The 16,458-nt window shown below is 46.0% G+C and overlaps 2 protein-coding genes across 5 annotated transcripts; one reads left to right on the top strand and one right to left on the bottom strand.

The window, feature by feature from the left end:
* Positions 1–992: 992 nt before the first annotated feature.
* Positions 993–7,484, top strand: PKMYT1 (protein kinase, membrane associated tyrosine/threonine 1). The gene is made up of 7 exons (XM_044657807.1): positions 993–1,346; positions 3,119–3,612; positions 4,540–4,646; positions 4,981–5,153; positions 5,251–5,408; positions 6,905–7,003; positions 7,182–7,484. The coding sequence occupies exons 1-7, from the start codon at positions 996–998 to the stop codon at positions 7,285–7,287; spliced, it is 1,488 nt and encodes a 495-aa protein (XP_044513742.1). The 5' UTR covers positions 993–995; the 3' UTR covers positions 7,288–7,484.
* A 1,226-nt stretch (positions 7,485–8,710) lies between these two features.
* Positions 8,711–12,427, bottom strand: PAQR4 (progestin and adipoQ receptor family member 4). Of its 4 annotated transcripts, XM_044657836.1 has the most exons (4): positions 12,178–12,427; positions 9,535–9,756; positions 9,147–9,318; positions 8,711–8,966 (listed from the first exon to the last, which is right to left on the bottom strand). In XM_044657836.1, the coding sequence occupies exons 1-4, from the start codon at positions 12,341–12,343 to the stop codon at positions 8,885–8,887; spliced, it is 642 nt and encodes a 213-aa protein (XP_044513771.1). In that variant the 5' UTR covers positions 12,344–12,427; the 3' UTR covers positions 8,711–8,884. The 4 variants fall into 4 exon arrangements, with proteins under 4 accessions (XP_044513771.1, XP_044513755.1, XP_044513762.1 ...); XM_044657820.1 differs by having other exon boundaries at positions 8,711–9,318; XM_044657827.1 differs by having other exon boundaries at positions 8,711–9,318; positions 9,535–9,639.
* Positions 12,428–16,458: the final 4,031 nt, after the last annotated feature.

Below are 16,458 nucleotides of genomic sequence, written 5' to 3'. Positions count from 1 at the left end.
AGGTTTGATTTGTAGTTTGCTAATGGAGAGGGAAGGACTGGTTCTGAAGCTGTTTATTAGGCTTTACTTGGTCTGAACCAAGTTTTGTGGCCTGATTGCAGAAAGCACCCTTGATGGACTAGTACTATCACTAGAAGCTTTTTGGGCTTATTTTGCCCATTGTGTCTGTCTATGTGTCCGTGTGTTGGTAGGATCTTTTTCTTCAGTTCAGTCTGCCCTGTGCTAGGCAGATTGCCTACTGTCACACTAGGTAGGAAGTGTCTCAGCTTAGATTTGAACCCAGAACCTCCTGTCCCTAGGCCTGGCTCTCAATCCACTGAGCTATCTAGCTGCCCCATTATTACTTCATTTTAGCAAAACATTTACTCTTAAGTAGTTACAATTTCAAGAATCTGTGCTTGTCATTGGGGATACAAAAAAAGCATTACTGACATATTTCTGGTCCCTCTAGAAGCTTAGTCTAGTAGGAGAAAAGATACATATATGGATATCTATAAGTTGGAATGTGATTAAGTGGAAAGGAGGGATCAGATACAGTGACTTTAGACATTTAGGGTTGGGTAGTTGGGAATCATTTTTAGCTGGTTGAGTGGGGAAAATTTCATGAAGAAAAGGGCCCCTTGAGTTGGGTCTCGAAAGAGGGGTAAGAATTTCCACATGCTGAGATATGGAGAGGTTGCATTCTAGAGATAATAGGGTTAGTAATCAGCAAATGTATGGAAGTTGGAGAGAATATATTGAATATGATATTGAAGAATGATTAATAGTCTGAGGTTATTTGGAATGTAGAAAACCAGAAGTGTAGTATAATGAGAAATAATTGGAAATGTAAGTTGGTGCCAGATTTCAGAAAGTCTTGAGTGCTAAAATAATTTCATCTTAGACCATGGGGAAACTGAAGTTTGTGATTTGTAAGTTATTTCTCATGATGACTTAACCTACTTTTAGGAGTTATTGACTGTCCCCTTTGTTTTCTAGGGTCAGCTGTGCTGGTCATGCCAGTTCCAACAGAAGGGGCCCCTCCACCCCTGAGTGGTACTCCCGTGCCTGTTCCTGCATACTTTCGTCATGCTGAGCCTGGCTTCTCACTTAAGAGGCCTGGGGGCCTGAATCGAAGCCTCCCTCCACGGCCCCCTGCCAAGGGGAGTGGTTCTGTCAGTCGATTCTTTCCCCCTCGTACCCCAGGCTGGAGCCAACCCCGACCCAGAGGAGTTTCATTCCGGGGTGGGCCCCCAGGAGCATTGCAGAGTCGTGGCTATGACCCAGACCGGCCTGAGTCTTTCTTCCAGCAGAGTTTCCAGAGGCTTGGGAGATTGGGACGGGGTTCCTTTGGGGAGGTCTTCAAGGTAAGTGGGAGGATAGGAATTCCTGGGTCCCATAATTGAACTCCATTCTTTTATTTTCAATTACTCCTAAAACCTTTCAAGGAGGATAGTTATGTCCCTCCTTTGAGCCCTACTTTTTTGTTCATACTTTGAGTCCCTAAATTGCAGATCTTAAAAGTCAGCTGCTTGGGACTAGTTTTTTCAAATGAAAGTTGATAAGGGTTCTTTTCACTGCTCTTGACTTTGTATCCAGGGCTTTTTCCTTTCACATTGTTAAAAAAATGTCCTAATGATCCAACTCCAGAACCTTAGACTCTGAGTTCCTAGATCTTCCTAATCCCTTCTCTTGTTTGGCTCCCAGAGTTTAGAAATCTACTATCTACATATAATCCCTAAATAACTACTCCACTTTTCCTGATGCTGCTAACACATCTTGGTGCCCATTTCTGACTCACACTTCCTTTTTCCCCTCCTATGTTTCTCCACATATATCGAAACAAAGAATAACAGTTTTTTAGGATTTTTTTTTAGAGGGGAAAAGTGAACATAACAAATTCAGGAATAATATACTCAGAAGCATATGGAATTCACTTCATTTATTAAGCACATATTCTATATAAGGTAATATGCTAAGCATTTAAAGATTTAAAACAAACAGTTCTTGCCCATTCTAGGATGGTATAACATATACACAAAATAAAATAAAATATAAGGTAGGGAAGGGGCAAAAGAGAAATGAGACAAAATATTCTAGGAATATTTAAAGAGGGAGAGTATCTAGTAACTAATAACTGGTAGAATTAAAGAAGTAGTTAGCCCCTGAGCTAAAAGAAACCTACTTTGTTCTAGATTTGTGACATCTAGCTTCCTAAATTGTTCTATCTAGATTCCTAAGTTGGTAATAATACTCTCTCCTGTTGTGTTTGCTTCTTTATAGTCCCCAGATGGGGATAATATCATCAATCCCCCAAAAAAATCACAAAATTGATTTTCAAGGTTACTCATCTTGGCTGAGAGAATGGAACTTACTGGTCTATTTCTTAATGCCAGGTTTATTCTTAGCTAATTAGAAAGTCTCCTGATGGGGGCATCTAGGTGAAGTGAGAGACAGGCCTAAAGATGGGATTTATATTTGGCCTCAGATGCCTCTTAACTGTGTGACCCTGGACAAGTTACTTAACCCCATTGACTCCAGCCCTTACTGCATTTCTGCCTTGGAGCCAATACACAATATTGACTAACACAGAAGATAAGGATTTAAAGAAAGAAAAGAAAATCTCCTGATGGCAAGGGTAACTTGTTGTACTCTCTTCATAATACTAGGGAATCATTTAGTTAATTTCTATTCCCCTGGTCTGAGGAACAAATAAATACAAATGGATTAAAAAAATTATAATATTCCCATGCCCTTAAAAAATTAATATTTGATCTAGCATGATTTGTCATCCCTCCTAAGTAGACAACAAAAGATCCATTTTCATACACACATTCTGTTCACTATCAAATCTTTCCCCACTAGAGAACATTCATATCATATGGTCTACTCTAGCTGGTTCCTTTCCTACCTTTCAATGTTTTTTTTAGATTCTTTTTTACGTAATTTTCTGACCCAGCCACTTCTAATTTCTTTTTCCCTGAGCTTGTAATACATCGGTATTGTATTGATGTTATTTCTTTCCTCCCTGAAGTTAGTCATGTCTTCCCATAGTTGATGGGTATTAGGCACAATTGTAAACTCTTCCCTCTCCAGAGTTGGCAATATCTTAGTGTCCTACTTGCCATCTACTTTTTAGGTTCGCTCTAAGGAAGATGGCCGTCTCTATGCTGTGAAACGTTCAGTCTCCCCATTCCGGGGTCCTCAGGACCGGGCCCTCAAGTTGGCAGAAGTTGGGGGCCATGAAAAAGTGGGGCGGCATCCCCGTTGTGTACGTCTGGAGAGAGCTTGGGAAGAGGGTGGGCTCCTGTATTTGCAGACAGAGCTGTGTGGGCCCAATCTACAACAACACTGTGAGGCTCGGGGGTCTAGCCTACCTGAAGCCCAGGTTTGGGGTTATCTTCGGGACACACTACTGGCCTTGGCACACCTGCACAGCCATGGACTGGCGCACTTGGACGTCAAGCCAGCTAACATCTTCTTGGGGCCTCGAGGCCGCTGCAAGTTGGGAGACTTTGGACTACTGGTGGAGCTGGGGACAGCTGGGCCTGGTGAGGCCCAAGAGGGTGACCCCCGTTATATGGCTCCTGAGCTGCTACAAGGTTGCTATGGGACAGCTGCAGACGTGTTCAGGTAAGGAGGAGGATGAGAATCAACTTTAGGAGTTGGGATAGGGAAGAGGTGGGGAGAGAAGTTGTGTGGAGATTAGCAGCAGTAGTTCATAGATATTTTATCCCATTGGGCAGTTATCATATTCTTAGGGAATAGACTAGGGTTTTCAAAGAAAATAGATGATATTTATTCCTAGGAGAAGCTTTGGAAAGGATTTCTGACTAAAGATGATTGAGCTCTAGATGAATGTTATCCCTAAGAAATTTGGATAGTGTTACCCAAATCTTGCAGAGGAACACAGGTTCATGTTTCTGGAGCCTGAAGTAAATTTTATTGCAGATAAGTAAGAATCTTGGTGAAAAATGAAAATGACTATGGATAAAGGAGTATTAAAACTATCTTGGGAATGGCCTGAAGGAATAATGTCACTTTGTGGAGGTCTCTAAAAATAGACTCCTGATCAGTGTGGAGTTTCTCTCTCTCCAGGTCACCATTAGGTACGGCATATATATGAAGGCAGAATTCCCTCCTCCACTCTGTTCAGGGACTTTAAAAACTGTTAAAAAGCAGCAAGCTGCCCTGAAAGACCCTTTAGAATTCTGGGGGAGTCAGTTGCCTTTGATTCCAGGCTATGTTAAGACATGGCATGCCTAGGTTTCTATGTGTCAAGCCCTCTAGAGAAAGGGTCCAAGGAGTAACCATTCCCAGGAACTTCAGCAATCCCACCCTATTTCCTGCCCTACTAATAATTTTTAAGGCTTTTGTAAAATGAAAAGTTTCTCAGTACAAATGCTGAAACCCTCTGTTGTTATATGCAGTGTATTTACATGTATAGAATAGGAACTGCCATTCTCCTTTTATGCTTTTGGGGATAAGTGGGAATACTTCATCCTAGGCTATAACACAGCAAAGTTAATTTCTGTGGATTAATACTGCTCTTTTCCCCAGCTTGGGCCTTACCATTCTGGAAGTCGCCTGCAACATGGAGCTGCCCCGTGGTGGGGAGGGCTGGCAGCAACTTCGGAGAGGCTATCTGCCTCCTGAATTCACTGCTGGTGAGTAGGGGCAGAAGGGGAAGAATGGCAAGAGGCACTGAGCAAGATATCCTTTTAGAGTCCTGAAAAAGGGGTTTGACTTGAATTCCAGGGTAGATAGAGAGGTTATACCTAGGTTCTTCTATATTAGGAAGGTTGGGGGAATAAAAAAATACCAACCATTTATATCAGTGCTGCAAAAGTGGAGCATGGAGTAATTGAGTTCTAGTTCTGGGAGTAAGTTGTGTTAGGTGTTAAGGAAAGTCTGTCTTGGGTACTTGGAAGAATTAGACTTGGGGTCTGGGAGAATGAGCTTTTGAGAAGCAGGCCAGTTTATCCCTAATTTCATCCATAGGCTTATCCTGCGAGCTTCGCTCTGTCCTTATCATGATGCTAGAACCAGACCCCAAGAAGCGTGCCACAGCCGAATCCCTGTTGGCCCTGGAGGTCATAAGGAAGCTGAGGCACTGGGGGCCCCTGGAAGGCATGGTCAATGAGGTCCTGAGTCGAGGTCGGGCTTTGTGGCAAGTAAGTCCCAAAAACTGCACCTTCTACCAATGTTTCTGAGTTCTTGAAAAGTTCTGCTTTGGGGTTCTCACCTCCATGATTTCACCTTTTCCTGTAGAGTTTCCTTTCTCTGCTATGCTGGTTATGGCACACCTTGGCTCACCCAGCCAGCTGGCTCCGCCCCTTGGGCCCTCCGGCCACGCCTCCCAGCTCCCCACTCTCCAGCCTCCTTCTAGATAGCAGCATCTCCAGTGACTGGGAGGATGACAGCTTGGGGTAAGGCATCTCAGATTTGGGAGGGGGTGGGAAAGGGTAGGCTTACAACTTCCTGGAAAATCCACCTAAATTTGGACTTTTGGCCATTCCAACCAGAGCCTGGCAAGTAGTAGGCATTTAATAAATGCTCATTGACTAGACCAGTGGTTCCCAAACTTTTTTGGCCTACCGCCCCCTTTCCAGAAAAAATATTACTTAGCCCCCTGGAAATTAATTTTTTAAAATTTTTAATAGCAATTAATAGGAAAGATAAATGCACCTGTGGCCAACACAGACTCCCTGGATCGCTGCAGCACCCACGAGGGGGCGGTGGCACCCACTTTGGGAATCACTGGGCTAAACTGTGTCAGGTTGGAGTTAATATTTCTGACATTCTACCCTCAAAGCTTCCATCACATGCCTTGCAGGGCATAAATGGTGATGGCAGTACCCCATTCCAAACTATAGGTAGGATCAGGGCTTTACGTGCTAAATCTCATTATGTAAAATTCCAGTTTGTTTCACACTAGGAGACTGATTTGTTTTACCTAATCTCATAGGATCAAGTTTAAAATATTTTCACACTTTAGTTTTATCATATTTATCCTATTAAAGTGTTATCTAATATATTTGATAGCATCTGATATGGTACAGTTATGCCTTTTTTTTTAAAACCCTTTAACTTCCATTTTGGAATCAATACTGAGTATTGGTTCCAACTCAGAGGGGCTGTTAAGAGCTAGGCAATGGGGATAAGTGACTTGCCCAGGGTCACACAGCTAGGAAGTATCTGAGGCCAGATTTGAACCTAAGACCTTCCATCTCTAGGCCTAGGCTACTGAGCCACCCAGCTGCCCCCCACCTGCAGCTATGTCTAAAGACAATCCAAATACCTAGAAAAAAGAAGCAGAACAAATATTTGTCCAAGCTTTCTGGAGTTGAAGACTACAGAAAAAACGAGAAATTAATATTGACTAGTAGCAGATGGGATAAGGGGGAGGTATCTATTGGTTAGGAAAATGCCAGAAGAGTAAACTGCTAAAGAAAGACAGTTTCAGCATATACAATCCAGAAGTATATGATAGTGTTCACCTGGAGTAAGGAATAGTCCTTAATATAGATTAACCCCTTCCTCAGTAGCTTACAATTTTTTTCTATATGAATTTTTTTCTATATGAACACATTGCTGATTTTATTGGTGGTTAAAAAGATTAAATTTACAAAGTTCACTTAACCTGAGGTTTATGAGCTTGTTTTAAAAAATATTTCGATAAATGTACTTAAATGTATTTGAAATCCATTGTAATACTTGTATTTTATGAATGTAATAACATTATTTTGATAAAGGGTCCATATACTTCACAAGATTACTAAAGGAGTCCATGACACAAAAATGTTAAGAACTGCTACAGAACTAGCCTTGTGCTTCTCTTCTGGAATTTGATGTCTTTCAGGGAAATATTCTCTATTATACTCCTCAGACCCCTTTCCCTATTTTGTTCATCTATTCCCAACAGCCCCCCACTGTCTCCAGCGATGATCCTAGCCCGCTCCCCAGGGGGTACTTCCACCCCTCGAAATGGTTCCCCGGATGTCAGAGGTGGACGGAGGATAAGGTGAGGAATACCCGAGTCTGAATAGGTGGAAGGGGGGAATCCGATCTGGGAGACAGTTAAGAAGTGAATCCTTAGATTCTGGGTAGGGCATCCTTGATGCAAGGTGAGAGAGAGGGACTGGTTGGTGGAATGAATTCTGGCCTTCACTCTTTCCTTCTCTTCATCTTTTTGCCTACAGGGACCCCCTGGACTTAAGTGGCATCAGCCCGGAGCTGCCCCAGGGTCCTTCCTTTGAGCCCCGAAACCTCCTCAGCCTCTTCGAGGACTCACTTGACCCCAACTGAGCCCCAACCAAACCCCAATCTGTTTTTAATCTTTTTATCCTTATTCCTCACTCCAGGGCTCTCTTTACTTTGGGGGCACTTCTGTATTATAGGCCTATGCTTTCCAAAGGTTGGGGGGGAGCACGCAGTTTTCTCTTCTAGGATCCCTTCTGTAAATTTTGGAAATAGCATAGTCAAATAAAAACTATTTGAATCTTGGGGGGCTCTTGATATTCTTGTAATTGAGGCTACAAGAAATTGCCTTTATATGATCTTTAAGGAGTAACACTTCCCACCCCAAAACAATTCCCTGATAAGCTCATCTTCTTCCATTTATTGACTTTATCCTTGGTTCTACCAACCCTAAAGATAGAGGATAGGGTGGGAGACACTCCTGTTCCAAAAGGCTGAAGTCCTCATACAAGAAGACTGGTGATTAGAATTGCATCTTCATGTCAGGAATGGAGAGGTTTCCAAGTCTTAAAGGTCCAACAGTCAAAGAGCACCATCCTCAGGCAAAAAGTGCAGGAGTTTAGACCTGGGCAGTTCAGTCCACAGGTGAGGCTTAAAGATTGCTTGGGCATTTAAAAACCCTCTGGATCCATCTTATGCAGAGTAGAAAAGCCTGAATTCTTGGACCAGAGAGCTAGTCTTTTGCCCTAATTTGGGAGTGGTTTTTATAGTCTTTGTGTGAGAAGCTGAATTTTCTTCTGCAGGGACCACTCTAGCTCAATCCTTGTGCAAAGAGGCCTTGTGCAAGAAGCAGACATCTTGATGTTTGGTATCCTTAAATCCATGGTTGTATGTGTGTGTGTGTGGGTAGTTTTAAGGGGAGAAGGGAAGGGAAGAATCTCAGAGGTGGAGCTTGTACAAAGTTAAATATAATGGGCTAGCATGCCAGGGAAGGAGATTTTAGTTAGTTGTGCAAGTGCTTTCTCAGAGGTGCTGCTTAAGGCTACCCAAATACTGGAGAAGCTAGAGACTCCCTCAGTTCTCCCTATCCAGTTGATCGAAGACAAAAGGACTTCAGATAATAGGCAAGGTTACTATTGGCTCAGAGGAGAGGTGGCTTATGTGCAAACTTCTAGAGTTGGAAACCTAGATGAAATTTTAGTTTCAGAATTGTAAAACTTAAATAACTTGACCCTCATTTTACAGATGAGGAACCCAAGGCCTTAGGAATTGTCTAAGGTCATAGTACAGGAAAATTGGGTAGTGAAAGACTATAACCCATTGTTTTCTGATGTTGTTAGTCATTCACTCACATCATACCACCTCTCTCAGGGTAAGCCCTTGCCAGAGAAATAGTGCTGGAAAATGACAGACTAAGAAAACTTATTTTGGAGTAGATGAAAAAAAAATAAGGAATTCTATAGAGCTGGACAGCCCTCTACAGACCTGAGAAAGGAAAAGAGTACAAATTTAGGGAACTCAATTGAGAGCCTTTGGTACTCTAGAGCTCATGCTTAGGCGACATGAGAAAGCTCTATAGACTTGAAAAGGAAGACCTAGGGAAAAACAAGGCTATAGATTTTGAGAGGCCTTGAAGGAAAAAAGGAACCTTCTACATCTTCAAGGAGTGTGGGGGCATTTTTTTTTTTGCAAATTAAAAAATAGCTCAGTCCTTAGGACACGCATGGCGGGCAGCCCAGAGCAGATCAGGTACAACACCAGCATGCAGTTGTAAGATGGAGCCAACACTGAGCAGATGCATAATTTGATGGGAATTACCCCAGTAGTCAAAGCGACCAGGCCCCCAGCGTTCAGGCAGCCGGGCCACGTTCACTAGCCCCCCCAGCAACGCTAATGCGTCCATTCGAAGATAGCAGGGCAGAGATCCTGGGGCTCCTGCTCCCAGCCCCATCCCTCGAGCCCCAAACACCAGCAGTCGTGCTCCTGCCTGCCAGCCAAAGGCCCGAAGCCGGGCACTAGTTGAGGGGGCAGTGAGGGCTCGCCAGCCTGCCAACCCAGATAAGAGAGTATAGCCCACCAGGGCTGCTGGGCGCAGCCAAGGTCTACACGCCAGGGTACAATGGATGATGGGTAGGGCCCCTAGAAGGAGAAACAGAACACAAGTGAGAAGTGAGAAGCTTTCCATCTTAAGTCCTTCCCAAGCCCCACAAAAGAAATCCAGTAAAGCTAATGCATCCATCTGAAGGTAGCCATTTCTTCCCTCCCATCTCCCTTTTGTCTACTGCCTTAACTCATCAAAAGGAGGGACAGTTCAACCCCAACCCAGCACCCACATTCCCCCTTTTCCCTGCTCACCGAGGGTGTTGACGAGGCAGACCCCACACATGTCCAGGGCAAGGAGCCGGGCGTAGACAGGGCTACCCCCACGGTGGCACATGAAGAGGTGGTAGAGCACAGAGCCTGCAGGGGGCGCCAGGCAGGCCACACAGTGGGTTCCCCCCAGCCAGCCGCCCCCTCCCAGCTGTCCCCAGGGCATGGTCAGGGGCAGCAGCACCAGGAAACCCAGGAGGGCCAAGCCTGTTGGGGTGGGAGGGAAGGGGAAGGTAGAGAGATGTAGGGACAGTATCAGCCAGATTGTTGCGTTATCCAGCTCTTCCCATAATTTCTTCCCAAGTAGAGTCTGGTGAAATAAGAAATGGGGGCCTTTCCACTGATTTTCATAAAAGCCTAGGGAAATTAAGCTAAGGGTGAAAGGAGAGACCTAGTTCTGTTTCTAGTCCCACAGTCTTTTTTTTTTTTTTTTTTTTAAACCAAGGCAGAACTTACAGTAAGGGCTAAGCAATGGGGGTTAAGTGACTTGCCCAGAGTGACACAGCTAGGAAGTGTCTGAAGCCAGATTTGAACCTAGGACCTCCCATCTCTAGGTCTGACTCAATCCCTACTCAGCCACCCAGCTGCCTTCCTCCCCCTTCCCCCTTACTTGGCTCCATAAAAATGTCCTGCTGTTTTGCTATTGAAATACATACAACCTGGGTATGGTTCAATTTGACTTCTTTGTCCCTCCCAATTCCCAATTCCATCCCACGCCCACCCTGGTATTTCATAGTTAAGAGAAAAGACTGAAATGGATCTACTGTGGTATATACAGTGGAAACCTGAATTTGAATTTTCACAAAGCTAGTTCCTTGCTGTGTGACCTTAGATAACAGAACTCATTTCCTTGGCATTTTTAGGTTTCAAAGTGGTTTCCCTCACAACTCTGTACTATCTTCATTTTACAGATGAGGAAACTGGCGAATTGGGAATAGACTTGCCCAAGCTCAACTGATATAGCATACTAGCCAAGCCTCAGTTTCCCCATTTATAAAATGTGGAAATGATCGATCCTGAAAGACATTTCCTACATCAATTAAGTGGCATATGAAATACAAAGTCCCATATTAACATGAGCTAATAATATTATTTCTGTACCTAATCTGACTCTGGCACTTGGCCTGGCCTCCAGGAGCCTGAGAAACAAGAAGCCTGAGGCAGCCTTCTTGGTCCAAGAGTCCATAGGAACTCCTCAGACTAGGGTTACCTCAAGGGAACTCTTTCTTTTCTCCCTGGAACAACTCAAGGACAAGCCTAGTGAGCTCAGCAGCTGTGTCAGCAGAGCTCAGCCCTAAGCAAGGTGGAAGGGGCAGAAGAGGGCAACTGGGCGGTAATAGGCAGCTTACACCACCAGGAGGAGCTGTGAGACAGAGAAACATCTCCAGGCAGGCAGCTGGCTCTGGGGTTAGGAAGGGACACGGGGAGTATTTAACGGAGAAAGGACGGCCAGTTAGAGCTCCCACCGACTCCTTCCCTTACCCCCTGCTTCCTCAAACTCCCCACCGCCAAATCTACAGAAAACAAGTGACTCTAGAATGAACAGTAACTGGGTAAAACTGGCTGTTATGCCAACTCAGCTGACTTGTGGGACCCCCACACACAAGGGATTATGGGATTGATAAAAAACCAGGCTAATTCCCCCCAGGCTCAAGTAGGATTAGCCTGGGATCACAACCCCACTCAGATATGGCTCCGCCCCTGCCAAGGACGCAGGGAGCTCACGGGGCCCCCAAAACTTGAGGTCCTTTGGGGGGGTGGGGGTGGGGCAGAAACTGGCTGAGCCTGGGGTCACAAACAATGGGAGCTTTGTCACACCAGTCCACTGTGCCAAAGTGAATGTCTTCCAGAATCTGGTGTCCTGCCCCTCGTCCCTCGCTCCCTCCATACCAATCTCCATTCCCAGATCCCGGCATCTCTTCCCAATGCCATTTCCCTAAAAGACCCGAGTTCCTTCCCGGAAACTACACCTCCTTTCCCTGGCCTCTATCCCCCACCCCATCCTAATCCTCTCCCTGCTTTCTGAATTCCCTACCCAAGGATAATCCCGATTTATAACTCGGGAGTAGCCGAATGGAGGGACAACTGCAGTTGGGCTAACGGGATTAACCCTTCATCTCCCGGTCTTTCCTTTCCCCCGGCTTTTACCAGCTGGGGACAAGATGGCAGGAAGCCTAAGCTCTGAGAGGCCCCTGGCTTTTCCATACTCTCCCTGGGCTCCACTTGTCCCCTTGGTCCCTCCTTCTGCAGGCAAACGAGGGGATGGCAGTAGGTTCAAAGAATGAAGGGGCCCGCGCAGAACAGAACTGGTGGCAGACTGTGACCGCCTGACGCGCTGCAGGGGCGATGGGGGACAATAGGCGAAGTCAAGTGATGCGTGCCAAGGGAAGAGGCTTCTTCAGCGTTGGAAACGGGAGAAAACCGCCGCGCGGGGATGGGGGATGCGGTAATACGCGAGTTGGGCTCAGGATGCGGGGAAGGAAAAGTGTGAGGAAAACGGAATGCAGGTAATGAAGAGCAGGCTGGGATAAGGAACCTGAGTGGGGGTTGTGCACCCCGCAGGGTGGGTCAGAGCAGGGGAGCCGGGGTGGGCGAGTGGGGCCTGCCCCACCCGGGGGACGCGCTCACCGTGAGTGTAGATGTTGCCTAACTCGTTGTGCAGGTAGAAGAGGCTGCGCAGACAGCCCGAGCCGCTGCTGGCCGGCCGGTAGCCCGTCAGGACGAACTTGTTGAATTGCAGGTGTGGGGGCGAGCTGGCCCAGTCCAGAAGGCGCGGGCCCGATAGGAACGTCATGGCCCAGCCTGACCCAGTCCCAGCGCCGGGGTTAGTACGGAGGCTCGTACGGAGGCGGGGCAGGGGGGCGCGCTCTCAGTGGCACCCGGCCCCCCCACCCAGCAGGTCGCCCCCCCTCCCCCAGCCCCTCGGTCTGCGCACGCGTCCCGCCCCCAGGCCTGGGGTCTCGGACTCTGGCCCACTCCCTTCTCGTGCTGCGCACGCGCGCCTTCCCTCTCGCGAAGAGTACGGGGGGCGTCTCCGCCGCAGCAGCTGCGAGCCCGAAGCAGGGGAAAGAGGATTCCGCAGGCTAGGGTGCAATGAACTGGAGCGCGGCAAAGGGTCCGGGAATAAGGAAGGGCCCTCTTAGGTCTCCTTTAACCCTTCTGCCAGGCTGCCAGTCCCCACGTCTGTCTGTGCCGCTAACGCTGCAGCGGGTGAGGAAAGGAAGCGAGGCCCCGCCCTCATTTTTCTCACCCCCTCAATCCCTCCGCCGTTTCGCGCGCTGGGCTCCCGACGTCACCACCCTTTTGGCCAATCGTTGTCCTGGCCCTCTCCGGTTCTCGAAGCCGGGAGGGGGCCCTGCCTGACTCCCTACAGTCTGCTCAGGATCTGCCGCTCCCTGCAAAATCTCGGTGGCGGCTCTGGGTGTCCTTATTAGCATAATTTGGGCACGCCCCTCCATGAGGGTGGGTTTGCTTTCCCAAACACGTGCTTAGTCTAACCTCTAGGTTTATTAACGTAATCCACATTCTCCTTAGAGAAGGGTCTGGACCCTGGTTCCGCTCTACCTCTCTTACCCCACCCTCACCTAACCTCCAATGGGCCCAATTTGGACTTTGATCCTGTAGTTTCTCTGTTCTACCATCTCTAGGCGGGGCCCAGGGCGCAGCTGTCCCCACCAGGAACAGTGCCGGTGCTCAAGACCTTGGTCCCGATTGGTTGCTGGGGTTGCCACCTTCTGCAAAGATACCCACTACACCCTTCACTCCCAGTACTGGACAGCCAGGTTGGGGACCCCTGGCTGAGAACACCCTTTCCAGTTATTTGATCCCTCTTTCTGCATAAGTTCTCACTCATCACCCAGTGTCCTGGGGAAGGACTGAGAGTGAGAAAGGGGTAAAAGAGGAAGTTGGGACTTTCAGCTACCAGAGGGATGGGGGAGGGAGAAAAAGAGGAAGAAAACATTTGTTCTCTGGCTTCAAAGCTCATCCTGATAGGGGAGGTAGGACCACACCCATATCCCAGCAGAGGCAAACTATGCTGGGCTCTGGGGCAGATGTGGGTCTCTACCCACTTTTTTTTTAAACCCTTAACTTCTGTGTATTGGCTCCTAAGCAGAAGAGTGGTAAGGGTAGGTAATGGGGGTCAAGTGACTTGCCCAGTGTCACACAGCTGGGAAGTGGCTGAGGCCAGATTTGAACCTAGGACCTCCCGTCTCTAGGCCTGGCTCTCAATCCACTGAGCTACCCAGCTGTCCCTCTACCCACTTTTGCTATACTGGTGACTCAAGGTTCGTGCCCAACATTCCCTGCCACGTTGTAGACTGCCCCAGGCCCACCCCCACAGTCCCACGCCCCATCATTGTGGTACCCCTCTCCTGGACTCCCCTCTTTTCGACCCTACCCCCTTCCTGGGGTGTAGGCCGAAATAGCTGGAGGATAGTTACTGCTATGGTGGTTGGGCGGCTCCACATGCTGCTGCCTCCACCCTGCTTCCCTGACCAAACTTGCCCCTGTTTAAGAATTCTCTGATATACTTCTGAACAAAGACAGTCATCAGTGTTCTCAAGGGTCCTAAAGGAGATGGGGATTTGAAAAACGAGCAGGATTAAAACAAACGGAGAGGAGGTGGGAAAACTCCCTAGGCAGAAGAGGGGATGGCAGGAGTAAGCAGTTCAAATCTACCTGTTTCCTGAGATCATGCCCTGGTTAAGGCTCCTTATTGGGTGCTGTGTGGGAGGTAGAGATGAGTCAGACTTGTTTGTGGAGAAGAATTTATTGAAATGGGTTCAGTTATTTAATTCAGAGTAGGTCTTCATAATGGAAAAAACTCATGCCTCCCCCAATACTGAGATATTAAGGATGCTCTCAGACTTTGGTTAGACTAAATGTAGGTGTAGGAAGCAGAAAGATTATTATCCTCCTTATACAGAGGAGGTTCACAGAGGAAATTATTTACCCAAGATTATACAAACACTAGTGTTATTAGCCCTGAGTGTAAAAATTAACTGGGAATGGATAGAGTCAAGCTTGGGAAGCAGCAAGATAGTGAAGTGGATGCTGGACTTGCAGTCAGGAGTGACTTGAGTTCAAAATCCTGCCTCAGATATTTACTAGTTGTGTGACCCTGGGCAAGTCACTTTACCTTTCTGTATTTCAGTTTCCTCCTCCATAAAATTAGTGGAATTGGATTCTTTGATCTCCAAGGTCTCTTCTGACTCTAAATCTAAGATTCTATGAAGTTTCTCCTCCTAGATCCCATCACATTTGCCAGTTCTTAGGACCTCAGGTACTGGAATTAACTGATTTTCAGCCCTGGTCAGTTCTTTGGGTTAATGGTCACTCTGTTTGAATCACTTTTGGCCTCCTGTCCTCCTGACTTCCTTCACTGGCAGAGACTTTTGATTTCATTTTATTTCATTTCAGCAGCATTAAATGCCTATTTAATAACAAAACACAGAGCTTACTTTGACACACTGAATGCCAGAGTCTACCTGCTCTCCTAGCTCCAGCAACTTTTAATTTCTGGCCCTCCTTTCATAACCCTTCCTTCTCTGACTCCTCCCTTTCCACCCCTTATCCTGATCTCCCTTCAAAAGCTCTTACAGAAATATAAAGGTGTTAGAGGGCAAGGGCCACTTGCATCTTTGTATTTGTATCCTAAATGCACAGGGCAGTGCCTTGAATATAGTAGGCATTTAATAAATGCTTGTTGAATTGAACTGAATTGTTGTCTTATATAAAACTTTCATGACTCCTCTCTACCTTATGATGAAATACAACTCTTGGCCTTGGCACTTAAGACATTCCAAAATTGAGCTCCAGCCTTATTTTGCATTATATTGTGTTTTCTTTTGGGGAGGAAGGTAGGTAGTTCAGTGGATACAAAGTTGGGTTTGGAGTCAGAAAGACCTGAATTAAAATCTGGCATTTACTAGCTGTGTGATCCTGAACAAGTAACTTAACCAGTTTGCTTCAGTTTGTTCATCTGTAGAATGTGTATAATAATAGCACCTACCTCCTAAGATTGTTGTAAGGATTAAATGAGATAATAATAATAATAATAATAATAATTGTAAAATACTTAGCATAGTGCCTGACACATTGTTGTTACTCGTTTTCAGCCCTGTCCAACTTGTTGTGACCCTATTTGGGATTTTCTTGGCAAAGATACTGGAGTGGTTTGCCATTTCCTTTTCCAGCTCAATTGATAGATGATAAAACTGAGGCTATCAGGTTAAGTGACTTGTCCAGGGTCACACAGCTAGGAAATAGCTGAAGCTAGATTTGAATTCAGGAAGACTAATCTAGCTTCTTTGCCAGGCAAGTAGTAAGTACTCTATAAATGCATATAGTAATAACTTTTCAGGGAGAGGAAAGGAGTAGCAGGGAGTAAGGGTGGAAAGTAGGAAAAGAATTTGGAATTAAAAAAATTTAAAGACTATTTAAAAATTTTTACATGTTAGTAGAGAAAATAAAATATTATTATGAATAAAATAAAATTGTCAAGTTCCTGAATTGTTCTTGTCCAAATGTATGTGTGTGTATATACATACATGTATATATATACACATACACACACACATATATATTGTTTTGTACTCTAAATCTATTACCCTCTTTGGCAGAAGGAGGGCCAATAAGCTTCATCAGTTCTCTGGCATCATGGTCACTGTGTTGACCAGAGTTCTTAAGTTTGTTTTTTTAACCCTTATCTTCCATCTTAGTATCAAATACTGTGTATTGATTATCAGGCAAAAGAGTAGTGAGGGCTAAGTAATGAGGGGTAAATGACTTGGCTAAGTTCCCACAGCTAGGAAGCATCTGAGGCCAAATTTGACCCAGGATCTTCTGTCTCTAGGCCTGGTTCTCAATCTGCTGAGATACCCAGCTGCCTTAAGTTTTTAAGTTTTT

Source organism: Gracilinanus agilis, chromosome 1 (genome assembly GCF_016433145.1).
Source record: "Gracilinanus agilis isolate LMUSP501 chromosome 1, AgileGrace, whole genome shotgun sequence".
Classification (NCBI taxonomy): Eukaryota; Metazoa; Chordata; class Mammalia; order Didelphimorphia; family Didelphidae; genus Gracilinanus; species Gracilinanus agilis.
This window is presented reverse-complemented; position numbering and strand designations above follow the sequence as displayed.

Bases quoted from the DNA above. Each gene is read 5' to 3' on its own strand.
- PKMYT1 (XM_044657807.1), top strand. From the start codon at position 996: ATGCCAGTTCCAACAGAAGGGGCCCCTCCACCCCTGAGTGGTACTCCC. The intron at 1,347-3,118 runs GTAAGTGGGAGG...TCTACTTTTTAG, and splicing joins CCTTTGGGGAGGTCTTCAAG to GTTCGCTCTAAGGAAGATGG. The intron at 5,409-6,904 runs GTAAGGCATCTC...TATTCCCAACAG, and splicing joins TGGGAGGATGACAGCTTGGG to CCCCCCACTGTCTCCAGCGA.
- PAQR4 (XM_044657820.1), bottom strand. From the start codon at position 12,343: ATGACGTTCCTATCGGGCCCGCGCCTTCTGGACTGGGCCAGCTCGCCC. The intron at 9,757-12,177 runs GTGAGCGCGTCC...CCACCCCAACAG, and splicing joins AGGCAACATCTACACTCACG to GCTTGGCCCTCCTGGGTTTC. The intron at 9,319-9,534 runs GTGAGCAGGGAA...TTCTCCTTCTAG, and splicing joins CTGCCTCGTCAACACCCTCG to GGGCCCTACCCATCATCCAT.